At 43.5% G+C, this 25368-nt stretch overlaps 1 protein-coding gene and 1 pseudogene across 2 annotated transcripts; both read left to right on the forward strand.

Moving 5' to 3' along the window:
* Positions 1-15409: 15409 nt before the first annotated feature.
* On the forward strand, positions 15410-16839 carry LOC311120692 (protocadherin gamma-A12-like; annotated as a pseudogene). The gene has a single exon. The product of its transcript is annotated as a protocadherin gamma-A12-like (transcript).
* A 5849-nt stretch (positions 16840-22688) lies between these two features.
* LOC311120693 (protocadherin gamma-A11-like) lies at positions 22689-25091 on the forward strand (the record flags this gene model as incomplete). Its single annotated transcript, XM_084195268.1, has 1 exon — positions 22689-25091. The coding sequence occupies one exon, from the start codon at positions 22689-22691 to the stop codon at positions 25089-25091; it is 2403 nt and encodes an 800-aa protein (XP_084051394.1).
* Positions 25092-25368: the final 277 nt, after the last annotated feature.

The following is a 25368-nucleotide window of genomic DNA, read 5'->3' on the forward strand; positions in this document are numbered from 1 at the left end:
CCTGGCTCCTCCTAATGATCTCTCTTCTCTCCTTTCTCTGTGACAGCCACGGTCACAGTTTGTCCTGAAGACCACCTGCTTTTATATCAAACCTTCAATCAATTATACTTGAATTAATTGTTTATTGACTAAATACGAAGAGGTCAAATCATTTGACCATAGAGCACAGTGTATACAGTGAAACACCATAACGCATCAGGAGGTCTCAACAACGGTCCATCAAAAAGACACCTGGGATTTGGTAAATGGTTTGTAGAGCACAATGGAAAAGTCTAAGTTTAATCACAAGAATAACATTAAAAAATACTGCTGTCCTACTATATTACCATAATGATATACATCTGTATCAGGTCCTTAGAGGAGCACTGTGAATGTATTATAATTTCACACAGAACAAGGAGACCCATTTTGTCTATAACCAGACCCAGCAGACTTTTCAAGATGGCCGCCATTTATTTCAATGGGGAGAAACTTAATTTATGTTTTAATGGCCATAACTGAATAAATAGTTGGTGTTATAAGACCAATGATGGCTTAAAATGTACAATGAGGACAACACAACATGATGGCCCAAGTATGTCATACAGTGCATTCGGAAAGTATTCAGACCCCTTTACTTTTTCCACATTTTGTTACCTTACAGCCTTATTCTAAAATTGATTAAATACATGTTTTTCCTCATCAATCTACAAACAATACCCCATAATGACAAAGCAAAAACAGGTTTTTAGAAATGTTTGCAAATTGATAAAACATTCAAAGCAGAAATACCTTATTTACATAAGTAATCAGTCCCTTTGCTATGAGACTCGAAATTGAGCTCAGGTGCATCCTGTTTCCATTGATCATCCTTGAGATGTTTCTACAACTTGATTTGAGTCCACCTGTGGTAAATTAAATTGATTGGACATAATTTGGAAAGGCACACACCTTTCTATATAAGGTCCCACAGTTGACAATGCATGTCAGAGCAAACACCAAACCACGAGGTCGAAGTAATTGTCCGGAGAGCTCAGAGACAGGACAACACAGTGGCCTCCATCATTCTTCAATGGAAGAAGTTTGGAACCACCAAGACTCTTCCTAGAGCTGGCCGCCCGGCCAAACTGAGCAATCGGGGGAGAAGTCAGGGAGGTGACCAAAAACCCGATGGTAACTCTGACAGAGTTCCAGAGTTCCTCTATGGAGATGGGAGAACCTTCCAGAAGGACAACCATCTCTCCAGCACTCCACCAATCAGGCCTTTATGGTAGAGTGGACAGACAGAAGCCACTCCTCAATAAAAGGCACATGACAGCCCGCTTGGAGTTTGCCAAAGGGCACCTAAAGGACTCTCAGACCATGAGAAACAAGATTCTCTGGTCTGATGAAACCAAGATTGAAATCTTTGGCCTGAATGCCAAGCGTCACGTCTGGAGGAAACCTGGCACCATCCCTATGGTGAAGCATGGTGGTGGCAGCATCATGCTGTGGGGTTGTGTTTCAGCGGCAGGGACTGGGAGACTAGTCAGGATTGAGGGAAAGATGAACGGAGCAAAGTACAGAGAGATCCTTGATGAAAACCTGCTCCAAAGCGCTCAGGACCTCAGACTGGGGCGAAGGTTCACCTTCCAACAGGAAAAATACCCCAAGCACACAGCCAAGACAATGAAGGAGTGGCTTCGGGACAAGTCTCTGAATGTCCTTGAGTGGCCCAGCCAGAGCCCAGACTTGAACCCGATCTAACATCTCTGAAAATAGCTGGCAACCTGACAGAGCTTGACAGGATCTGCAGAGAAGAATGGGAGAAACTTCCCAAATACAGGTGTGCCAAGCTTGTAGCGTCAAACCCAAGAAGACTTGAGGCTAAAATTGCTGCCAAAGGTGCTTCAACAAAGTACTGAGTAAAGGGTCTGAATACTTATGTAAATGTTGTGTATTTTATTTTTTTTAAATATAAATTTGCAAAACAATTACAACCTGTTTTTGCTTTGTCATTATGGGGTATTGTGTGATGATTGATGAGGGGTAAAAAAAATTAATTGAATCAATTTTAGAATAAGGCTGTAACGTAACAATGTGGAAAAAGTCAAGGGGTCTGAATACTTTTCGAATGCACTGTATGTATTTAGCTAAATATTATCAGAATATTGGTAAAATATGCCCAAAAAGTTTTGTAGCCGTTTCAAATATATTACATTAAAAACACTTATAAAATGTTATAGAAGCATACACTGATGTCTGATTAAAATGATATGCAATATGATTCTATAAATTGCGTTAATATCAAGAAATGTGACGTGAAACCTGCGCCGTACATTGCCCCCTATATGAAATCCCATTGGAATGCATTGCGTCCAGCAAATAGGTACAGGTAATCAATTTTAGCAAAATGCCTTCATAATGAGTGCACCAAACTTCACATATATCTAGGAAGTCTAAAGAATGATGCCTAGTAGCCATTGCTGAATGAACCACAAGGTACACATTTTCCAATATGGCCACCAACAAGCTTCATTAGTTTTTAATGTATTGGTCTGCCATCACCACAATATGTCAGACCATATTGGTAGAATATGCTTAATGATAACAAAAAAGTATTATAGTTATGCCGATAACACAACCAAATACACAATTATTCAAATATTTTGCCAAAAACACTATTTATATAACTGTTTTTTGTCAGCATTAGTATCCCTAATTTCTATATATTATTTTTTTTTACAATAAAAAATGGATCTATAATATTCCTTAAGGAATCTTTCACTGGTTTGTAGTGATTATAATGATATACAATATTATGCCATATTGTTAAATATAAAATCTCTATCTTGAATCCTGTCATATACACCGCATAACATTCTTACAAACCGAAAGATGATGAGGGCATCAACTTACATAGCTGGTGAAGGATTAAAGCCTTAGGTTTACAGCCTTTATAGACGGTGTCTCGTTACACTATTAATGGACAAATTGTATATTGTTGTATAGGGCCTACTGAAAAATGTATTGGTTAGTGGCTGCTGAGGGTTGTCGAGGGCATCAGCAATGATCCAATTGCTAAAAGGCTGGATTTTTTTCTAATCCCCAATTGCATAATTGTATATTTTAAATTTACATTTTTGGCATTTAGCAGACGCTCTTATCCAAAGTGAGTTACAGTTAGTGCATTCATCTTAAGATAGCTAGGTGGGACAACCACATATCACAGGCATAGTAAGTACAATATTCCTCGATAAAGTAGCTATCAGCAAAGTCAGAGCTAGTAAGGGGGGTAAAAGTCAAGGGTGAGTATTAGTTCACAATATATATATACAGTGGGGAGAACAAGTATTTCATACACTGCCGATTTTGCAGGTTTTCCTACTTACAAAGCATGTAGAGGTCTGTAATTTTTATCATATGTACACTTTAACTGTGAGAGACGGAATCTAAAACAAAAATCCAGAAAATCACATTGTATGATTTTTAAGTAATTAATTTGCATTTTATTGCATGACATAAGTATTTGATCACCTACCAACCAGTAAGAATTCCGGCTCTCACAGACCTGTTAGTTTTTCTTTAAGAAGCCCTCCTGTTCTCCACTCATTACCTGTATTAACTGCACCTGTTTGAACTCATTACCTGTATAAAAGATACCTGTCCACACACTCAATCAAACAGACTCCAACCTCTCCACAATGGCCAAGACCAGAGAGCTGTGTAAGGACATCAGGGATACAATTGTAGACCTGCACAAGGCTGGGATGGGCTACAGGACAATAGGCAAGCAGCTTGGTGAGAAGGCAACAACTGTTGGCGCAATTATTAGAAAATGGAAGAAGTTCAAGATGACAGTCAATCACCCTCGGTCTGGGGCTCCATGCAAGATCTCACCTCGTGGGGCATCAATGATCATGAGGAAGGTGAGGGATCAGCACAGAACTACACGGCAGGACCTGGTCAATGACCTGAAGAGAGCTGGGACCACAGTCTCAAAGAAAACCATTAGTAACACACTACGCTGTCATGGATTAAAATCCTGCAGCGCACGCAAGGTCCCTCTGCTCAAGCCAGCGCATGTCCAGGCCTGTCTGAAGTTTGCCAATGACCATCTGGATGATCCAGAGGAGGAATGGGAGAAGGTCATGTGGTCTGATGAGACAAAAATATAGCTTTTTGGTCTAAACTCCACTCGCCGTGTTTGGAGGAAGAAGAAGGATGAGTACAACCCCAAGAACACCATCCCAACCGTGAAGCATGGAGGTGGAAACATCATTCTTTGGGGATGCTTTTCTGCCAAGGGGACAGGACGACTGCACCGTATTGAGGGGAGGATGGATGGGGCCATGTATCGCGAGAAGATGGGTCGTGGCTGGGAATTCCAGCATGACAACGACCCGAAACACACAGCCAGGGCAACTAAGGAGTGGCTCCGTAAGAAGCATCTCAAGGTCCTGGAGTGGCCTAGCCAGTCTCCAGACCTGAACCCAATAGAAAATCTTTGGAGGGAGCTGAAAGTCCGTATTGCCCAGCGACAGCCCCGAAACCTGAAGGATCTGGAGAAGGTCTGTATGGAGGAGTGGGCCAAAATCCCTGCTGCAGTGTGTGCAAACCTGGTCAAGACCTACAGGAAACGTATGATCTCTGTAATTGCAAACAAAGGTTTCTGTACCAAATATTAAGTTCTGCTTTTCTGATGTATCAAATACTTACGTCATGCAATAAAATGCAAATTAATTACTTAAAATCATACAATGTGAATTTCTGGATTTCTGTTTTAGATTCCGTCTCTCACAGTTGAAATGTACCTATGATAAAAATTACAGACCTCTACATGCTTTGTAAGTAGGAAAACCTGTAAAATCGGCAGTGTATCAAATACTTGTTCTCCCCACTGTATATATATACAGTGAGGGAAAAAAGTATTTGATCCCCTGCTGATTTTGTACGTTTGCCCACTGACAAAGAAATGATCAGTCTATAATTTTAATGGTAGGTTTATTTGAACAGTGAGAGACAGAATAACAACAACAAAATCCAGAAATGTATAATTCTTTTATGAATTGATTAGCATTTTAATGAGGGAAATAAGTATTTGACTCTCAAACAGAAAGATTTCTGGCTCCCAGGTGTCTTTTATACAGGTAACGAGCTGAGATTAGGAGCACACTCTTAAAGGGAGTGCTCCTAATCTCAGCTTGTAACCTGTATAAAAGACACTTGTCCACAGAAGCAATCAATCAATCAGATTCCAAACTCTCCACCATGGCCAAGACCAAAGAGCTCTCCAAGGATGTCAGGGACAAGATTGTAGACCTACACAAGGCTGGAATGGGCTACAAGACCATCGCCAAGGAGCTTGGTGAGAATGTGACAACAGTTGGTGCGATTATTCGCAAATGGAAGAAACACAAAAGCACTATCAATCTCCCTCGGCCTGGGGCTCCATGCAAGATCTTACCTCGTGGAGTTGCAATGATCATGAGAACGGTGAGGAATCAGCCCAGAACTACACGGGAGGATCTTGTCAATGATCTCAAGGCAGCTGGGACCATAGTCACCAAGAAAACAACTGGTAACACACTACGCCGTGAAGGACAGAAATCCTGCAGTGCCCGCAAGGTCCCCCTGCTCAAGAAAGCACATATACAGGGCCGTCTGAAGTTTGCCAATGAACATCTGAATGATTCAGAGGAGAACTGAGTGAAAGTGTTGTGGTCAGATGAGACCAAAATGGAGCTCTTTGGCATCAACTCAACTCACCGTGTTTGGAGGAGGAGGAATGCTGCCTATGACCCCAAGAACACGGCGGCAGGTGGGCGGCAGGTGGCTTAGTGGTTAAGAGCGTTGTGCCAGTAACCGAAAGGTCGCTGGTTCTAATCCCCGAGCCGACTAGATGAAAAATCTGTCGATGTGCCCTTGAGCAAGGCACTTAACCCTAATTGCTCATGTAAGTCGCTCTGGATAAGAGCGTCTGCTAAATGACTAAAAAAAAAAAAAAAACACCATCCCCACCGTCAAACATGGAGGTGGAAACATTATGCTTTGGGGGTGTTTTTCTGCTAAGAGGACAGGACAACTTCACCGCATCAAAGGGACGATGGACGGGGCCATGTACCGTCAAATCTTGGGTGAGAACCTCCTTCCCTCAGCCAGGGCATTGAAAATGGGTCGTGGATGGGTATTCCAGCATGACAATGACCCAAAACACACAGCCAAGGCAACAAAGGAGTGGCTCAAGAAGAAGCACATTATGGTCCTGGAGTGGCCTAGCCAGTCTCCAGACCTTAATCACATAGAAAATGTTTGGAGGGAGCTGAAGGTTTGAATTGCCAAACGTCAGCCTCGAAACCTTAATGACTTGGAGAAGATCTGCAAAGAGGAGTGGGACAAAATCCCTCCTGAGATGTGTGCAAACCTGGTGGCCAACTACAAGAAACGTCTGACCTTTGTGATTGCCAACAAGGGTTTTGCCACCAAGTACTAAGTCATGTTTTGCAGAGGGGTCAAATACTTATTTCCCTCATTAAAATGCAAATCAATTTATAACATTTTTGACATGTGTTTTTTCTGGATTTTTGGTTGTTATTCTGTCTCTCACTGTTCAAATAAACCTACCATTAAAATTATAGACTGATCATGTCTTTGTCAGTGTGCAAACGTAAAAAATCAGCAGGGGATCAAATACCCTTTTCCCTCACTGTATATATATATATATATATATATATATTGGCTTGAGGTGGGGATGCAGGATTATTTAAGATACTATTTGGAGAAGTAGGGTTTCAGACGTTTTCGGAAGATGGGCAGGGACTCTGCTGTCCTAGCTTCAGGGGGAAGCTGTTTCCACCATTGGGGTGCCAGGAAAGAGAAGAGCTTGGATTGGGCTGAGCTGAGCAGGAGTTGCCCACCCGTAGGGGTGGGAGGGCCAAGAGACCAGAGGTGGCTGAACAGAGTACTCGGGTTGGTGTGTAGGGTTTCAGCATAGCCTAAAGGTAGGGAGGGGCAGTTCCTCTTGCTGCTCCGTAGGCAAGCACTATGGTCTTGTAGTGGATGCGAGCTTAGACTGGAAGCCAGTGGAGTGTGCGAAAGAGCGGGGTGACATGGGAGAACTTGGGAAGGTTGAACACCAGGTGGGCTGCAGCATTCTGCATAAGTTACAGGGGTTTGATGGCACAAGCGCGAGCCCAGCCAACATTGAGTTGCAGTAGTCCAGACGGGAGATGACAAGTGCCTGGATTAGGACCTGCACCTCTTCCTGTGGGAGGTAGGGTCATACTCTACAGATGTTGTAGAGCATGAACCTGCAGGAGCGAGTCACTGTTTTGATGTTTGCAGAGAACAACAAGGTGTTGTCCAGGGTCACACCAAGGTTATTTGCACTCTGGGAAGGGGACACCATGGAGTTGTCAACCGAAATGGAGAGGTCTTGGAGTGGGCAGGCCTTCCCCGGGAGGAAGAGCAGCTCTGTCCCACCTGGATGTCAGAAGGGGGAAGGAGAAAAGTAGTTGAGTGTCATCCGCAAAGCAATGATAGGAGAGACCATGTGAGGATATGATGGAGCCAAGTAACTTGGTGTATAGAGAGAAGAGGAGAGGGCATAGAACCGAGCCCTGGGGGACACCAGTAGTGAGAGTATGTGGTGCAGATACATATCCTCTCCACGTCACCTGGTAGGAGCGGCCTGCCAGGTAGTATGCAATCCAAGAGTGTCAGGAGCCTGAGACACCCAGCCCTGAGAGGGTGGAGAGTAGGATCTGATGGTTCACGGTGTCGAAGGCATTTTTAACATTTTTGAAATGCGTTTTTCTGGATTATTTTGTTGTTATTCTGTCTCTCACTGTTCAAATAAACCTACCATTAAAATTATAGACTGATCATGTCTTTGTCAGTGGGCAAATGTACAAAATCAGCAGGGGATCAAATACATTTATTCCAATATGGATTCAATTGTTTTTTCCCTCATCAATCTACACACCATACCCCATAATGACAAAGCAAACACAGGTTTTTAGAAATTTCTGCAAATTTATTTAAAATAAAAAGCTGAAATACCACATTTACATCAGTATTCAGACCCTTTACTCAGTACTTTGTTGAAGCACCTTTGGCAGCGATTACAGCCTCGAGCCTTCTTGGTTATGACGCTACAAGCTTGAAACACCTGTATTTGGGGACTTTCTCCCATTCTTCTCTGCATATCCTCTCAAGCTCTGTCAGGTTGGATGGGGAGCGTCGCTGCACAGCAATTTTTAGGTCTCTCCAGAGATGTTAGATCAGGTTCAAGTCTGGGCTTTGGCTGGACCACTCAAGGACATTCAGAGACTTGTCCCGAAGCCAATCCTGCGTTGTCTTGGCTGTGTGCTTAGGGTCGTTGTTCTGTTGGAATGTGAACCTTCGCCCCAGTCTGAGGTCCTGAGCGCTCAGGAGCATTTTTTAATCAAGGATCTCTCTGTACTTCGCTCCGTTCATCTTTCCCTCAATCCTGACTAGTCTCCCAGTCCCTGCCTCTGAAAAACATCCCCACAGCATGATGCTGCCACCACCATGCTTCCCCGTAGGGATGCTGCCAGGCTTCCTCCAGACGTGACACATGGCATTCAGGCCAAAGACTTCAATCTTGGTTTCATCAGACCAGAGAATCTTGTTTCTCATGGTCTGAGAGTCATTTAGGTGCCTTTTGGCAAACTCCAAGCGGGCTGTCATGTGCCTTTTACTGAGGAGTGGCTTCCGTCTGGCCACTCTAACATAAAGGCCTGATTGGCGGAGTGCTGCAGAGATTGTTGTCCTTCTGGAAGGTTCTCCCATCTCCACAGAGGAACTCTGGAGCTCTGTCAGAGTGCCTATTGGGTTCTTGGTCTCCTCCCTGAACAAGGCCCTTCTCCCCCGATTGCTCAGTTTTGCCGGGCAGGCCAGCTCCTAGAACAATCTTGGTGGTTCCAAACTTCTTCCATCGAAGAGTGATGGAGGCCACTGTATTCTTGGGGACCTTCAATGCTGTTGACATGTTTTGGTACCCTTCCCCAGATCTGTGCATCGACACAATCCTGTCTCTGAGCTCTTTGGACAATTCCTTCGACCTCATGGCTTGGTTTTTGCTCTGACATGCACTGTTAACTGTGGGACCATATATAGACAGGTGTGTGCCTTTCCAAATCATGTCCAATCAATTTAATTTACCACAGGTGGACTCCAATCAAGTTGTAGAAACACCTCAAGGATGATCAATGGAAACAGGATGCACCTGAGTTTAATTTCGAGTCTCCTAGCAAAGGGTCTGAATACTTATGTAAATAAGGTTGTTCTGTTTTATTTTATATTTTTATCAATATGGGATATTGTGTGTAGATTGATGAGGAAAAACATTAATTTAATCAATTTCAGAATAAGGCTGTAACGTAACAAAATGTGGTAAAGGTCAAAGGGTCTGAACACTTTCCGAATGCACTGTATACAGTACATTTTATCAGGGGCTTGTGGGGAACAATTTAATACCATCAAACCTTTGCCACCCCAAAGTGGACCAACTTTTGGTCTAGACCATGGACTAACTATCTAAAGGGCTAATTTAGAATTCTAAGAATATTCCAATTAGACTGTGATCCATTGACTGGGTTCTCTGATTTCCACAGTGTTAATTATGGAGTTTGGAGCACTTGAGTCTTCCTCCAGCGCATTGATAGCTGAGTGATTAATGTCTGTTTATCTAGCAGGAAGCTTTGAAAGATCTGAGAGCTCCTGTGTCTTTTCACGCCTCTTTTTGCTGCTGCCTCTCATCTGAGTGTTTGAGCTGCAGATGATGATGTTTGTTGCTCATCTCTTACCCTCCTCTCTCATTTTATCTCTCTGTCTCTCTCTCTGTCTCTCTCACTCCCTCTTCCATTCTGCATCTTGGAGAGGGGAGGGAGCTGGCGGTGAAAGAGAGTTCAATGGTTCACATGTTAATTCTGCCTGCCAAAACAACCCTCTCTCTCCCTCTCCCTTCTCTCTCTCTCTCTCTCTCTCTCTCTCTCTCTCTCTCTCTCTCTCTCTGTCTCTCTCTCTCTCTCTCTCTCTCTCTCTCTCCAGAAAATGAGGTTTCTATGGTTACCACCAGTAGGGGACAGGTCTCCATGGCAACAGCCTTCTGATAAACTCATTTTGCAGAGGTGGAGGGTGGAAACAGTGGGGGACCATGAAGGCAGGATGAGTGGGGTTCCTTCTGTCCGACAGACAACGGTTCAATGGACTGTCAGAATTCTAACACACACACACACAAACCTTTTCTCTCTCTTGGTGTCAACGTCAATGAGGTGAGATGTTTCCCCTGAACCCTCCTCTGATCACAGGTACACTGTCAAGACAAACTGCAGCTGCACTGAAAGAGCACACCCTGTGTTCCAGACACACCACCAAACAAACATATACACTCACAGACATCCTGGTCTGCATGCGTGGGAACAGCATCTCAACTCTCCCCAGAGCATTCACAAAGGGGGTCCTAGCTTTCTTAATTTCTGCATTTTGTATTATTTCAACTCTCTCAGTAATACAAACAAACATACAAACGAGGGGGAAGGGGAAATCGTAGCCAGCAGCGTTTGGTCTGTAGAGTAGTGAATCGCTCCAGTTAATGAATATGGATATGCATTGTGGCAGAACTAACAGACCTCCAGCACTACTAGCAATATGGTGCTGTACTAACAGGGATCTCTGGTCTCTCTTCTACACAACCATGATCTACTTATATGCCATCCACAAAGATAAATAGGAGCCCATTTAGTCCCACACAACATTACAATTAATACTAGGACTGGTTTTGAGAGAAGGAATATAAAAAAAGGCCCTGAGTGACTCCAACCCTTCAGCTCACTGCAAAGAATAACTGAATTAACCCTGAAAATGGAGTTTGGGATTGTGGAGAGGGAGATGAAGGAGTGCTGCTTAACCTGAGGTCAGGACAACTGCTGACCTGAAGCACTGGAGGACTGAAATGCAAAAAGCAGGTAAGGTTCTGTGCAATGCATACTTCAATGACTGAAACCCTTCACTTTCTTTTTGAAACATTTTTTAGTCACTTTAGCAGACACTCTTTCCAGAGCGACTTACAGTTAGTGCATACGTTATTTTATTTTTATTTTTCATACTGGCCCCCCGTGGTTACCTCACTTATACTCCCACTCCATTCAATATAAAAGTTCATAGTTGCTTATTATTGCTTTTAACCGAGTATTTGGGATGTGAATGTATACTCTACCGGGTTTGAGTATTTGGTTTTGCAATATAATGTTTCAGGGGGTAAGGGTTTGGGGGTGTCTGTGGTGGTGGTTGTCATGTGGGGTCTGCCAGCTCTCCAGCTGCAGTGACTCAGCAAGAACAACATCCTGCTGAGAGAAGCGAACAGGGTGGGTCAGAGACATGACCACAGCCACTCAGACGCGGAGATTAATGTCTGTAATACATCCACTCTGCAGCAACAATGCCAACGAGAGTGTGAGAGAGAGATAATGAAAGAGGGGCAGACAGGGGGACGCGACGGGCATTAAAAATTAAGTGACTGACGGTAAACTCACATCGTGTCTGCGGAGAGGGAGCGGGCAAGGACAGAGTGTGTGTGGTGGGTGTGTGAAGAAGTGAAGTTCAGACAAGAACTTCACCATAAACCCAATCCAAATGGAGTGAGTGTGTGTTTGCACAGCTCTGATGAAGGATGCAATGTGTACTTTTGATTTTAATAAAGCTCCATATATTTCTATGGAGTGTTGTGTCTGTCATTTGCACAGTTTGTCATTCATCACATTTAACTCTTACGGTATTTCCCTACTCTATAGCAGAGCAAGGTAGAGCAGCACAGCGCTGTCCATCTCTGATGAACAACCAACCGTCACGGTCACATTCACAGCCACACCGCAGAGGTCACCTGGCTTGTGTGTCGTCTGATCCGCTCCAGGCTATGTGCCAGGGACATGACTGTAGCTGGAAGGTCATAAGAGCGAGGGCACAGTGAACAGGGCACAGGGGATGTCTTAAAAGGGCTGATTAGACCAAACAAAATGGCTGCTGATGCTATCTTGGCCGCAGTGGCCAGAGAGACTGGTCTAATGAGGAGCCCAGAGACTGCAGGGATGAAATGTATCAGATTTGACCACGTTTCACCCGAGTCCCTGTTCTCTATTCTCTCTCTCTCGCTAGTTCTCTCTCATATAGTCTACTCTATAGAAGACATAAAATGCTTTCCCACTAGGCACACACTGGTTGAATCAATGTTGTTTCCATGTCATTTCAATTAAATTACGTTGAACCAACGTGAAATAGACGTTGAATTGACGTCTGTGCCCAGTGGGTTCTCAGTGTTTCTTCATAGACCTAAATGAGTTGGCTATAGACGTAAATCTGCCTGCTACCAAAAAGCCCTTGCTTGTTTTGTACTGACGAAAATGCGAAGACTACGCGCCCCGTGATGCAACGGGTGGACGACGCAACACTTGCTCCTATCTCCCGGAAGCAACACTTTATCATCACACACAAACAAACAACTTACAGGTTGATAACACGCGTCTGACATTCTGTATGCAATTTAGATAAGCTTTATACCATCAACATAACATGTTGTAGAGCACAATTAGTTGGAAGACCGTTTATCGCTCTCATCTGTTTCACCCGCATTGAGTCTTGCTGGCTCGCGCTGTGAGTGAAAGGCGCTATCTGCTGGAGAAACACAGCACACACGGACAGAGCAGGGATGTATTCATTACGTCTTGCAACGGAAACCAAACGGAAGAACCAAACGGAAGCAAACAGAGCAAACGGAACGAAACGGGGAGGGAACTACCTGAATTTGTTTTTCGAGTTTTCGTTGCAAAACGTTTTCTGTTTGGAGTAAACTGTATTGAATACACCCCTGTTAAGGCCAAACAGGGGGACCAGCGTGGTTACAGTTGCTTTCGTCTACAACCAATAACAGGTAATGAATGCATTTACAACACAGTATCATCAACCTTGCCCAAAAATGCATGTTCACACGAGAATAGTCTGATTGAGCCAAATGCAAGTTTAGCATTGCATGCCCTGACCAGTCCCTTTGGACAGTGGGTCTATCATGCTAAACTGATTCGCAACTTTAATATGACCCCAACACTATTTTCCGATGTATGCCTACATATCAGATAAACATGTCTGTTACTGTCACTTTCCATTATTTGCAAGCAAACAGCAATATGTAGGCCTACACTGTGCTAGCAATTATATTTAATGAGCTTATTTTATCACTGCAGGTTGTTTCCTATTCCACAGTCACTGGATCAGATGCAAGGAGGATGTCGTCATAGATCCCACAGAGAAAAGGTGGGGTGTTATGTATTGATTCATATAACTGTTGCTGGAGGATTAACAGGTGATGGCTATGCCTCGATGTATGTCTATTGGAATGTGGAATAAGAGTGGCACAATGCTGAAGCTTCGTGTGTTTGGAATGTTGCCTTACAGAAAATAAATGTTTAGGCTAAATGTGTTTTGAAGAATATTGTCTAGTCCTCGCAAACCCGAAAACAGTAGGCTAATTGTTGTTTAGTGTCACAGGATTCAGTGGATAACGTGCATTCAAATACTAAGGCTAATCATTGGGTCAACTTCAGTCAGTCGGTGCCTTCATTTAATCGCCGTGTGCAGTTCTAAAATGTCTCTCTGCGTGCCGCTGTGTAGCATCAGCCGCGAGCTGCTTTCAATTAAGTGCGCAGGCGCGACTCTTTCCCTCCCGCCCTAGCTCTCTATCCCTACAGTAAATACTGTAATGCGAGCGCAGCACTTGTGAACTATGTGTATTAGCCTACACACCGTGTACAATGTGTCCGTGTCCGGCTCTGTCCCATCAGTTCATCTGGTTGACATGCAGCTTCTTTATAGGTTGGGATTTAGCTCTTTTTAATCCACTATCTCTCTGTCACTACATTGGGCCTGGAATGGCAGCATCTTGCAGTATTACGTTTCCAGGTCGGAAACCAAGGCTATTTGCTGACATAGGGACGAGAAGAGGAAGCGTGAGAGTATTTCTACCACTTCCCCTGGTGACCGCTGTCCAAGGTGCTGAAAGTCCAAGGTGCTGAAACATGGTAGTTAAAGTGAACCATTGGGTTACTCTGTATTAATAATGGCTTTGTTTCCTCGTTAAATAGGCCTGCTGGTTACTATGAGTAGGCCTATACATAGATATACATATTATTTAACCTACATGTGTTTTAATTACGTGTGCGTAAATGTTTCCTGCATGCTTAGCAGTGTCATGTAAGTCTAATATGTCATTTCTAAAGTGCCGCTGTTCACCAGCTGAGGTTGAATATATAGTACAGCTCTCCTCCCACTGCTGTCGTATTCAGAGCTCAGGGTATGCCACTGATGCAGAAAACCGTGGAAACAGTCAGATTGCGCATTTTCTGGGTATATTTTGGCGTGACTTTTATCAAACCATATATCAGCCTGTGGAATATTCTTATGCTTCAAGTGATCTAAATGCAAGGGTATTTCTCCACCGTATTCTACGGATATAACACAAATGATTCTTGGTGACAGGCATGGTCGGCTGCGTTGCTTTCTTTCTGATGACGTTGCAGTCCACCTATGGAGACGTGAGCTATTATTTTCAGGAAGAGATGAAACGCGGATCTGTTATTGGAAATATAGCTAAGAATCTCGGGCTGGAGGCGAGCAGACTGTCCGCTCGTAAGGCCCGTATTGATACCGAAGGTAACCTTAAACGTAATTGTGAAAATCTGAATACCGGGGATTTTTGATTGTTGCAGAGTGGATTGACAGAGAGAGGCTTAGTGGCAAGAAGACTTCCTGCGTTTAAAACAGGATATTGTGTTAGAGAATCATTTGAAGCTGCAACGTATTAGTCTTCATGTTCAAGATATTGATAACTCTCCACAATTTAAAAAGGAGTTGATTCAATTTGAAATAGTAGAATCAGCAGATCAGGGGGCTCGCTTTTTACTAGATGAGGCCCGAGATGCGCATATAGGACAGAATACTGTTAAAAACGATATACTACAAAGGAATTACCATTTCGTTTTGAATGTGAATACAAAAAGTGGTGGACGCAAATACAGTAAGTTAGTCTTAGATAAAGAACTAGACCGTGAAAAACAGCAGGAGATGGAGGCATTCCTCAGAGATCAGGTACTGTAGTCATACACGTCACTGTACTGGATGCTAACGATAACGCCCCAGTGTTTAGCCATGTCATCTATAAAGTCAGTCTTCCTGAAAACTCTCCATTTGATAAGCTAATAATTGCCATGAGTGCCAACGATTTAGACGAAGGACCCAATGGCGAAGTTACATATGACTTCGACCATGTTTTATTTTGACCATGTTTCAGTTGAAAATGACATTGTATTTTCTATGGATCAAAATACTGGAGAAATAAGAGTTTGGGTCAATTGATTATGAAGAGGAGTCATCGTATGAAATGCAGATCAGTGCCAAGGATTGGTTAGGGTCAGCATCATATGCAACGTTGATAATAGAAGTAACGGATCTAAATGACAATGCCATACCTGAGAACACATCACCTGGTACAGAGGTGGGCATCATTAACGTGCAGGACAGAGACTCTGAGAATATCCGTCAGGTCCGCTGCTCCATTCAGCAGAACGTTCCTTTTAATCTGGTGCCATCCATCAAAAACTACTATTCTCTGGTGACCACGGGAGAACTAGACCGTGAACTAGTGTCTGATTACAACATTACAATCACTGCCACCGATGAGGGCTCTCCGCCTCTGTCCTCCTCTAAAACTGTTCAGTTATCTGTAGCTGACGTCAACGACAATCCACCTGTGTTTGAGGAACAGTCCTATAGCACCCATGTGACTGAAAATAACAAACCTGGTTCCTCTGTGTGTTCCGTTACTGCTCGAGACCCAGACTGGAGACAGAATGGTACAGTGATTTACTCTCTCTTACCCGGTGATGTGAACGGTGTCCCGGTGTCCTCGTTTTTATCCGTTAACGGAGACACGGGGGTGATCCACGCTGTGAGGTCATTTGATTATGACCAGTTCAGGAGCTTTAAAGTCCACGTCCTGGCCAGATACAACAAATCTCCAACACTCAGCAGCAATGTGACTGTCAGTGTGTTCATAACCGATGTGAATGACAACTCTCCTCAGAGACTATATCGCGCTCCGGACTGGAACTCCTTCATGACCGAGCTGGTCCCCAAAGCTGTGCACGGGGGCTCTCTGGTTTCCAAGGTAATTGCGGTGGACGTGGATTCCGGCCAGAACGCCTGGCTCGCCTATCATATAGTCTAATCCACTGACTTTTCACTATTGGTCTGCACAGCGGAGAGATAAGGACACAGCGGGACATTCTGAATCTGACAGCATGAAACAGAACCTTATTGTGGCAGTGAAAGATAACGGACAGCCCTCTCTATCTGCAACATGTGCCATGTATTTAGTGATTTCTGATAACTTGGCTGAAGTGCCAACTGAAAGATATATCTTATGATGAGAACAATTCCAAACTCACCTCTTATCTGATCATCTCGCTGGTCTCCGTCTCCACCTTTTTCCTCACCTTCATTATTGTCATCCTGGCCATGTGGTTTTGCCGCAGGAGAAAACCCAGACTGTTGTTTGATGGAGCGGTCGCCATCCCCAGCGCGTATCTCCCTCCCAACTACACAGAGGTAGATGGCGCGGGAACTCTTGGATGCACCTACAATTATGACACATACCTGACGATGGAGTCACGCATAAGTGACTTCAATGTAAGATCTTACATTGACAACACCCTGCCCGCGGATCAGACTCTGAGAAAAACTCCAACAGACTTTGTTGAAGAACTTGATGACACGGATGAGTCCCCAAAGATAGGCCTTTATTGTAAATAGAAATAAACTACATTTGTTTTCATAATATTGTGGAATAGAGCTATATTAGTAGACAATTACATGCTTTACAACATTTTCCTGGATAAAATGACCATTCCCCAGGACTATGTTAATGCAGATTGTCTATTTAGCTGACTTATTTGTTCCCCAGGTTGATATATATATATATATATATATATATATATATATATATATATATATATATATATATATATATATATATATATATACAGTGGGGGAAAAAAGTATTTAGTCAGCCACCAATTGTGCAAGTTCTCCCACTTAAAAAGATGAGAGAGGCCTGTAATTTTCATCATAGGTACACGTCAACTATGACAGACAAAATGAGAAATTTTTTTCCAGAAAATCACATTGTAGGATTTTTAATGACTTTATTTGCAAATTATGGTGGAAAATAAGTATTTGGTCAATAACAAAAGTTTCTCAATACTTTGTTATATACCCTTTGTTGGCAATGACACAGGTCAAACATTTTCTGTAAGTCTTCACACACTGTTGCTGGTATTTTGGCCCATTCCTCCATGCAGATCTCTTCTAGAGCAGTGATGTTTTGGGGCTGTCGCTGGGCAACACAGACTTTCAACTCCCTCCAAAGATTTTCTATGGGGTTGAGATCTGGAGACTGGCTAGGCCACTCCAGGAACCTTGAAATGCTTCTTACGAAGCCACTCCTTCGTTGCCCGGGCGGTGTGTTTGGGATCATTGTCATGCTGAAAGACCCAGCCACGTTTCATCTTCAATGCCCTTGCTGATGGAAGGTTTTCACTCAAAATCTCATGATACATGGCCCCATTCATTCTTTCCTTTACACGGATCAGTCGTCCTGGTCCCTTTGCAGAAAAACAGCCCCAAAGCATGATGTTTCCACCCCCATGCTTCACAGTAGGTATGGTGTTCTTTGGATGCAACTCAGCATTCTTTGTCCTCCAAACACGACGAGTTGAGTTTTTACCAAAAAGTTCTATTTTGGTTTCATCTGACCATATGACATTCTCCCAATCCTCTTCTGGATCATCCAAATGCACTCTAGCAAACTTCAGATGGGCCTGGACATGTACTGGCTTAAGCAGGGGGACACGTCTTGCACTGCAGGATTTGAGTCCCTGGCGGCGTAGTGTGTTATTGATGGTAGGCTTTGTTACTTTGGTCCCAGCTCTCTGCAGGTCATTCACTAGGTCCCCCTGTGTGGTTCTGGGATTTTTGCTCACCATACTTGTGATCATTTTGACCCCACGGGGTGAGATCTTGCGTGGAGCCCCAGATCTAGGGAGATTATCAGTGGTCTTGTATGTCTTCCATTTCCTAATAATTGCTCCCACAGTTGATTTCTTCAAACCAAGCTGCTTACCTATTGCAGATTCAGTCTTCCCAGCCTGGTGCAGGTCTACAATTTTGTTTCTGGTGTCCTTTGACAGCTCTTTGGTCTTGGCCATAGTGGAGTTTGGAGTGTGACTGTTTGAGGTTGTGGACAGGTGTCTTTTATACTGATAACAAGTTAAAACAGGTGCCATTAATACAGGTAACGAGTGGAGGACAGAGGAGCCTCTTAAAGAAGAAGTTACAGGTCTGTGAGAGCCAGAAATCTTGCTTGTTTGTAGGTGACCAAATACTTATTTTCCACCATAATTTGCAAATAAATTCATAAAAAATCCTACAATGTGATTTTCAGGATTTTATTTTCTCAATTTGTCTGTCATAGTTGACGTGTACCTATGATGAAAATTACAGGCCTCTCTCATCTTTTTAAGTGGGAGAACTTGCACAATTGGTGGCTGACTAAATACTTTTTTCCCCACTGTATATATATAAAATAAAAATATAAAATATAAAAAATATATATATATATATAAACCTTTATTTAGCTAGGCAAGTCAGTTAAGAACAAATTCTTATTTACAATGAAGGCCTACACCGGCCAAACCCGGACGACGCTGGGCCAATTGTGCGCCGCCCTATGGGACTCCAAATCACAGCCGGTTGTGATAGAGCCTGGAATCGAACCAGGGGGTCTGTAGTGACGGTTTCATGTAGGTTTCATGTACAGTTGAAGTCAGAAGTTTACATACACTTCGGTTGGAGTCATTAAAACTTGTTTTTCAACCACTCCACAAATTTCTTGTTAACAAACTATAGTTTTGGCAAGTCGGTTAGGACATCTACTTTGTGCATGACACAAGTAATTTTTCCAACAATTGTTTACAGACAGATTATTTCACTTATAATTCACTGTATCACAATTCCAGTGGGTCAGAAGTTTACATACACTAAGTTGACTGTGCCTTTAAACAGCTTGGAAAATGTGAGAAAATGATGTCATGGCTTTAGAAGCTTCTGATAGGCTAATTGACTTAATTCGAGTCAATTGGAGGTGTACCTGTGGATTTATTTCAAGGCCTACCTTCAGACTCAGTGCCTATTTGCTTGACATCATGGGAAAATCAAAAGAAATCAGCCAAGACCTCAGAAAAAACCTCCACAAGTCTGGTTCATCCTTGGGAGCAATTTCCAAACACCTGAAGGTACCACGTTCGTCTGTACAAACAATAGTACGCAAGTATAAACACCATGGGACCACGCAGCCGTCATACCGCTCAGGAAGGAGGTGCGTTCTGTCTCCTAGAAATGAACGTACAAATCAATCAATCAATTGCAAATCAATCCCAGAACAACAGCAAAGGACCTTGTGAAGATGCTGGAGGAAACAGGTACAAAAGTATCTATATCCACAGTAAAACGAGTCCTATATCAACATAACCTGAAAGGCCGCTCAGCAAGGAAGAAGCCACTGCTCCAAAACCGCCATAAAAAAGCCAGATTACGGTTTGCAACTGCACATGGGGACAAAGATCATACTTTTTGGAGAAATGTCCTCTGGTCTGATGAAACAAAAATTGAACTGTTTGGCCATAATGACCATTGTTATGTTTGGAGGAAAAATTAGGATGCTTGCAAGCCGAAGAACACCATCCCAACCGTGAAGCACGGGGGTGGCAGCATCATGCTGGGGGGGGGGGGGGTGCTTTGCTGCAGGAGGGACTGGTGCACTTCACAAAATAGATGGCATCATGAGGAAGGAATATGATGTGGATATATTGAAGCTACATCTCAAGACATCAGTCAGGAAGTTAAAGCTTGGTCGCAAATAGGTCTTCCAAATGGACAATGACCCCAAGCATACTTCCAAAGTTGTGGCAAAATGGCTTAAAAACATCAATGTCAAGGTATTGGAGTTGTCATCACAAAGCCCTGACCTCAATCCTATAAAAGATTTGTGGGCAGAACTGAAAAAGTGTGTGCGAGCAAGGAGGCCTACAAACCTGACTCAGTTACACCATCTCTGTCAGGAGGAATGGGCCAAAATTCACCCAACTTATTGTGGAAGGCTACCCGAAACGTTTGACCCAAGTTAAACAATTTAAAGGCAATGCGACCAAATACTAATTGAGTGTATGTAAACTTCTGACCCATTGGAAATGTGATGAAAGAAATAAAAGCTGAAATAAATCATTCTCTCTACTATTATTCTGACATTTCACATTCTTAAAATAAAGTGGTGATCCTAACTGACCTAAAACAGGGAATTTTTACTAGGATTAAATGTCAGGAATTGTGAAAAACTGAGTTTAAATGTATTTAGCTTAGGTGTACGTAAACTTCCGACTTCAACTATAATCTCGTTATGTGGTTTGATTTGTGACGGCCTATTTTGGGATTTATGTATTGGATTTTTCACATTCACACTGCACAGATTTGATGTTACAGGAAATGGGTTGATATAAGAGTTTGGCTCTGTTGGAGTCTAAGCTTATTTGGAATGAGTTTAGAAAAGAGAGAAATACGTTTTTGGAGAGCTACACTACATTACCAAAAGTATGTGGACACCTGCTCGTCGAACATCTCATTCCAAAATCATGGACATTAATGTGGAGTTGGTCCCCCCTTTGCTGCTATAACAGCCTCCACTCTTCTGGGAAGGCTTTCCACTAGATGTTGGAACATTGCTGCGGGGACTTGCTTCCATTCAGCCACAAGAGCATTAGTGAGGTCAGGCACTGGTGTTTGGCAATTAGGCCTGGCTCGCAGTCGGTGTTCTAATTCATGCCAAAGGTGTTCGATGGGGTTGAGGTCAGGGCTCTGTGCAGGCCAGTCAAGTTCTTCCACACCGATCTCAACAAACCATTTATGTATGGACCTCACTTTGCGCACTGGGGCATTGCAGTGCTGAAACAGGAAAGGGCCTTCCCCAAACTATTGCCACAAAGTTGGAAGCACAGAATCGTCTAGAATGTCATTGTATGCTGTAGCGTTAAGATTTCCCTTCACTGGAACTAAAGGGCCTATCCCGAACCATGAGAAACAGACAATTATTCCTCTTCCACCAAACTTTACAGTTGGCACTATGCATTGGGGCAGGTAGCATTCTCCTGGCATCCGCCAAACCCAGACTCAACTGTCGGACTGCCAGATGTTGAAGCGTGATTCATCACTCCAGAGAACGCGTTTCCACTGCTCCAGAGTCCAATGGCGGCAAGATTTACACCACTCCAGCCGACGCTTGGCATTGCGCATGGTGATCTTAGGCTTGTGTGTGGCTGCTCGGCCATGGAAACCCATTTCATGAAGCTCCCGACGGACAGTTCTTGAGCTGATGTTGCTTCCAGAAGCAGTTTGGAACTCAGTAGTGATTGTTGCAACCGAGGACAGACGATTTTTACGTGCTATGCACTTCAGCACTCTGTGGTCCTGTTCTGTGAGCTTGTGTGGCCTATCACTTCGCAGCTGAGCTGTTGTTGCTCCTAGGCGTTTCTACTTCACAATAACTGCACTTACTGTTAACAGGGACAGCTTTAGCAGGACAGAAATTTGACAAACTGACTTGTTGGAAAGGTAGCATCCTGTGACGGTGCCACATTGAAAGTCACTGAGCTCTTCAGTAAGGCCATTCTACTGCCAATGTTTGTCTATGGAGATTGCATGGCTGTGTGCTCGACTTTCTACAGCTGTCTGCAACGGGTGTGGCTGAAATAGCCTGATCCACTCATTTAAAGGGGTGTCCACATACTTTTGTATATATAGTGTATTTTTCACAGCGTAGGCCTAATGAGCGATACAGTGTGAGAGTGTCTGACGTGCAGCGGCCTCGCCATGTCGCTGACCATGGTGCTGAACACTCATACACTCCACTTTTAAGCCAGTGGGGTTTACTCAATGATTGTTGACTCTTATGACTTTTTTTCCCTTGCCATATTCTCTGCTTTTGTGTATTGCATTATAATATTTTCCTGGCTGAAGGACCAGCACTATAAATTGCATACATCTAATATTTGCATTGTAGTTTATATGCCCGATCACAGATCCGTTCCCTTTTGTAATGTATTAATTCCACCTGATCCTAACTCATATTAATAGAGTCCGGTTGATTGACAATTATGGATGTTTTTGTGGTTTTATTTGCTGCCGTTTGCTGTTTTTTTCTTTGGTTATTTCCAATAGTTTTTCGATCAATTCAGCCTAGGCTACTCATAGGCATTTTGAACGACTTTTCGTGAAATATTTTTTTGAGTCCGATTATACGTGTAATATATGAAGGGTACTCACTGTGTCGCTATTCACCAGCTATGTTTTTATAGATCAGTTCTCCACCCACTTGTGTTGTTACAAGGTTTGCGTGCTCTGGTGCCATTTAGCTTCAGAAAAGATTGGAGACGGTCAGATTGCGTGCACATTTACAGAATATAATTTTGATCAAACTGTATATTTTTGTGGAATACTATTTGTTAAAATTGTACTATCTTAATAATAAGGTGTTTTGACGTTTTAATCCCATGATGGGTCACAAAGGGTTTTCGGTGGCAGTCTTGGACTACTGGCTTGCTTTCTTTCTTCTAACGCTGCACTCTGCCTATGGAGACGAGAGCTATTCTTTTCCGGAGGAGATGAAACGCGGGTCTGTGATTGGAAATATAGCCAAAGATCTCGGGCTGGAGGCGAGCAGACTGTCCGCTCGCAAGGCCCGTATTGATACCGAAGGGAACCGTAAACGTTATTGTGACATTAATCTGAGCACCGGGGATTTGATTGTTACGGAAAGGATTGACAGAGAGGGGCTTTGTGGCAAGAAGGCTTCGTGCGTTTTAAATCATGAACTTGTTTTAGAGAATCCTTTGGAGCTGCAACGTATTAGTCTTCATGTTCAAGATATAAATGATAATTCCCCACAATTTAATGAGCACATGATAGATATGGAAATAAGCGAATCGGCATCTAAAGGTGCTCGTTTCTTATTAGGGGAGGCCCATGACGCAGACATAGGACATAACTCCGTCCAAACATACACGCTAGAAAGGAATGATAATTTCGTTTTGAATATTGACAGTAACAATGTTGAGCTTGTTCTAGAGAAAGAGCTCGATCGAGAACGAAAGAAGGATCTCAAATTATTACTGACAGCGATGGATGGTGGCACTCCACAGAGGTCAGGTACTGTAGTCATACACGTCACTGTACTGGATGCTAACGATAATGCCCCAGTGTTTAGCCAGGCCGTCTATAAAGCCAGTCTTCTGGAAAACTCTCCTTTAGATACTGTAGTGGTAACAGTGAGTGCTACAGATGCAGATGAGGGCGTGAATGGAGAGATGGCGTATGATTTCGATCACATTTCAGATGAGGATAAGACAGCATTTTCTATGGACCGTAAGACAGGATTAATTAAAGTTATTGGTGCAGTTGACTTTGAAGAGGTTCCGTCATTTGAACTGCGCATTAAAGCGAAGGATGGTTTAGGATTAGCCTCATATGCCAAAGTGATAGTAGAAATTACTGACATAAATGACAACGCCCCAGTTATATATCTAAAATCTCTGACTAACCCCATACCTGAGAACGCGTCACCTGGTACAGAGGTGGGCATCATTAACGTGCAGGACAGAGACTCTGATAATAACCGTCAGGTCCGCTGCTCCATTCAGCAAAACGTTCCTTTTAAGCTGGTGCCATCCATCAAAAACTACTATTCTCTGGTGACCACGGGCGAACTGGACCGTGAACTAGTGTCCGATTACAACATTACAATCACTGCCACCGACGAGGGCTCTCCGCCTCTGTCCTCCTCTAAAACTATTCAGTTATCTGTAACTGACGTCAACGACAACCCACCTGTGTTTGAGGAACAGTCCTATAGTGCCCACGTGACTGAAAATAACCAACCTGGTTCCTTAGTGTGTTCCGTTACTGCACGAGACCCAGACTGGAGACAGAACGGCACAGTTATTTATTCTCTCTTACCCGGTGAGGTGAACGGTGTCCCGGTGTCCTCATTTTTATCCGTTAACGGAGACACGGGGGTGATCCATGCTGCGAGGTCGTTTGATTATGAGCAGTTCAGGAGCTTTAAAGTCCACGTCGTGGCCAGAGACAACGGTTCTCCTCCACTCAGCAGCAACGTGACCGTCAGTGTGTTCATAACGGATGTGAATGACAACTCTCCTCAGATACTATACCCGGCCCCGGAGGGGAACTCCTTCATGACCGAGCTGGTCCCCAAAGCTGTGCACGGGGGCTCTCTGGTTTCCAAGGTGATAGCGGTGGACGCGGACTCCGGCCAGAACGCCTGGCTCTCCTATCATATAGTCAAATCCACTGATCCGGGGCTGTTCACTATTGATCTCCACAGCGGAGAAATCAGAACACGGCGGGACATTTCTGAATCAGACAGCATGAAACAGAACCTTATTGTGGCAGTGAAAGATAATGGACAGCCCTCTCTCTCTGCGACGTGTGCCATGTATTTAGTGATTTCTGACAACTTGGCTGAAGTGCCAGAACTGAAAGATATATCTCATGATGAGAGCAATTCCAAACTCACCTCTTATCTGATCATCTCGCTGGTCTCCGTCTCCACCTTTTTCCTCACCTTCATTATTGTCATCCTGGCCGTGAGTTTTTGCCGCAGGAGAAAACCCAGACTGTTGTTTGACGGAGCGGTCGCCATCCCTAGCGCGTATCTCCCTCCCAACTACGCAGAGGTGGATGGCGCGGGAACTCTCCGCAGCACTTACAATTACGATGCATTCCTGACGACTGGTTCGCGCACAAGTGACTTCAAGTTCGTCAGTTCTTACAATGACAACACGCTGCCCGCCGACCAGACTGTGAGAAAAACTCCCACAGACTTTGCTGAGGCTCTTGGTGACTCGGAGGGGTCTCCAGAGGTAGGCCTTTATTGTTAATAAAACCACATACATTTTACCCATTCATTTTCATCATAACATATCATTCTTAGTATATAATTGTCATGAGATGTTTTTTCCCAATTCTGCAGCCTATCTTGAATTATGATGTACTTGTTTTTGAGTAAGATTTATATATTTATAGGTTATATAGATTTTTTTTTTTTTTTCTTTGAGTGTGTGACTTTCAGGTATTTAATATTTTCGGGATGCTTATTGTGGATGAAATAGTGTGCGTATAATATGCGTATCGGAAAATCAACTAGGATTGTAGAAC

This window comes from Coregonus lavaretus (assembly GCF_964263955.1).
Source record: "Coregonus lavaretus genome assembly, contig: HAP1_SCAFFOLD_4324, whole genome shotgun sequence".
In the NCBI taxonomy this organism is placed as follows: Eukaryota; Metazoa; Chordata; class Actinopteri; order Salmoniformes; family Salmonidae; genus Coregonus; species Coregonus lavaretus.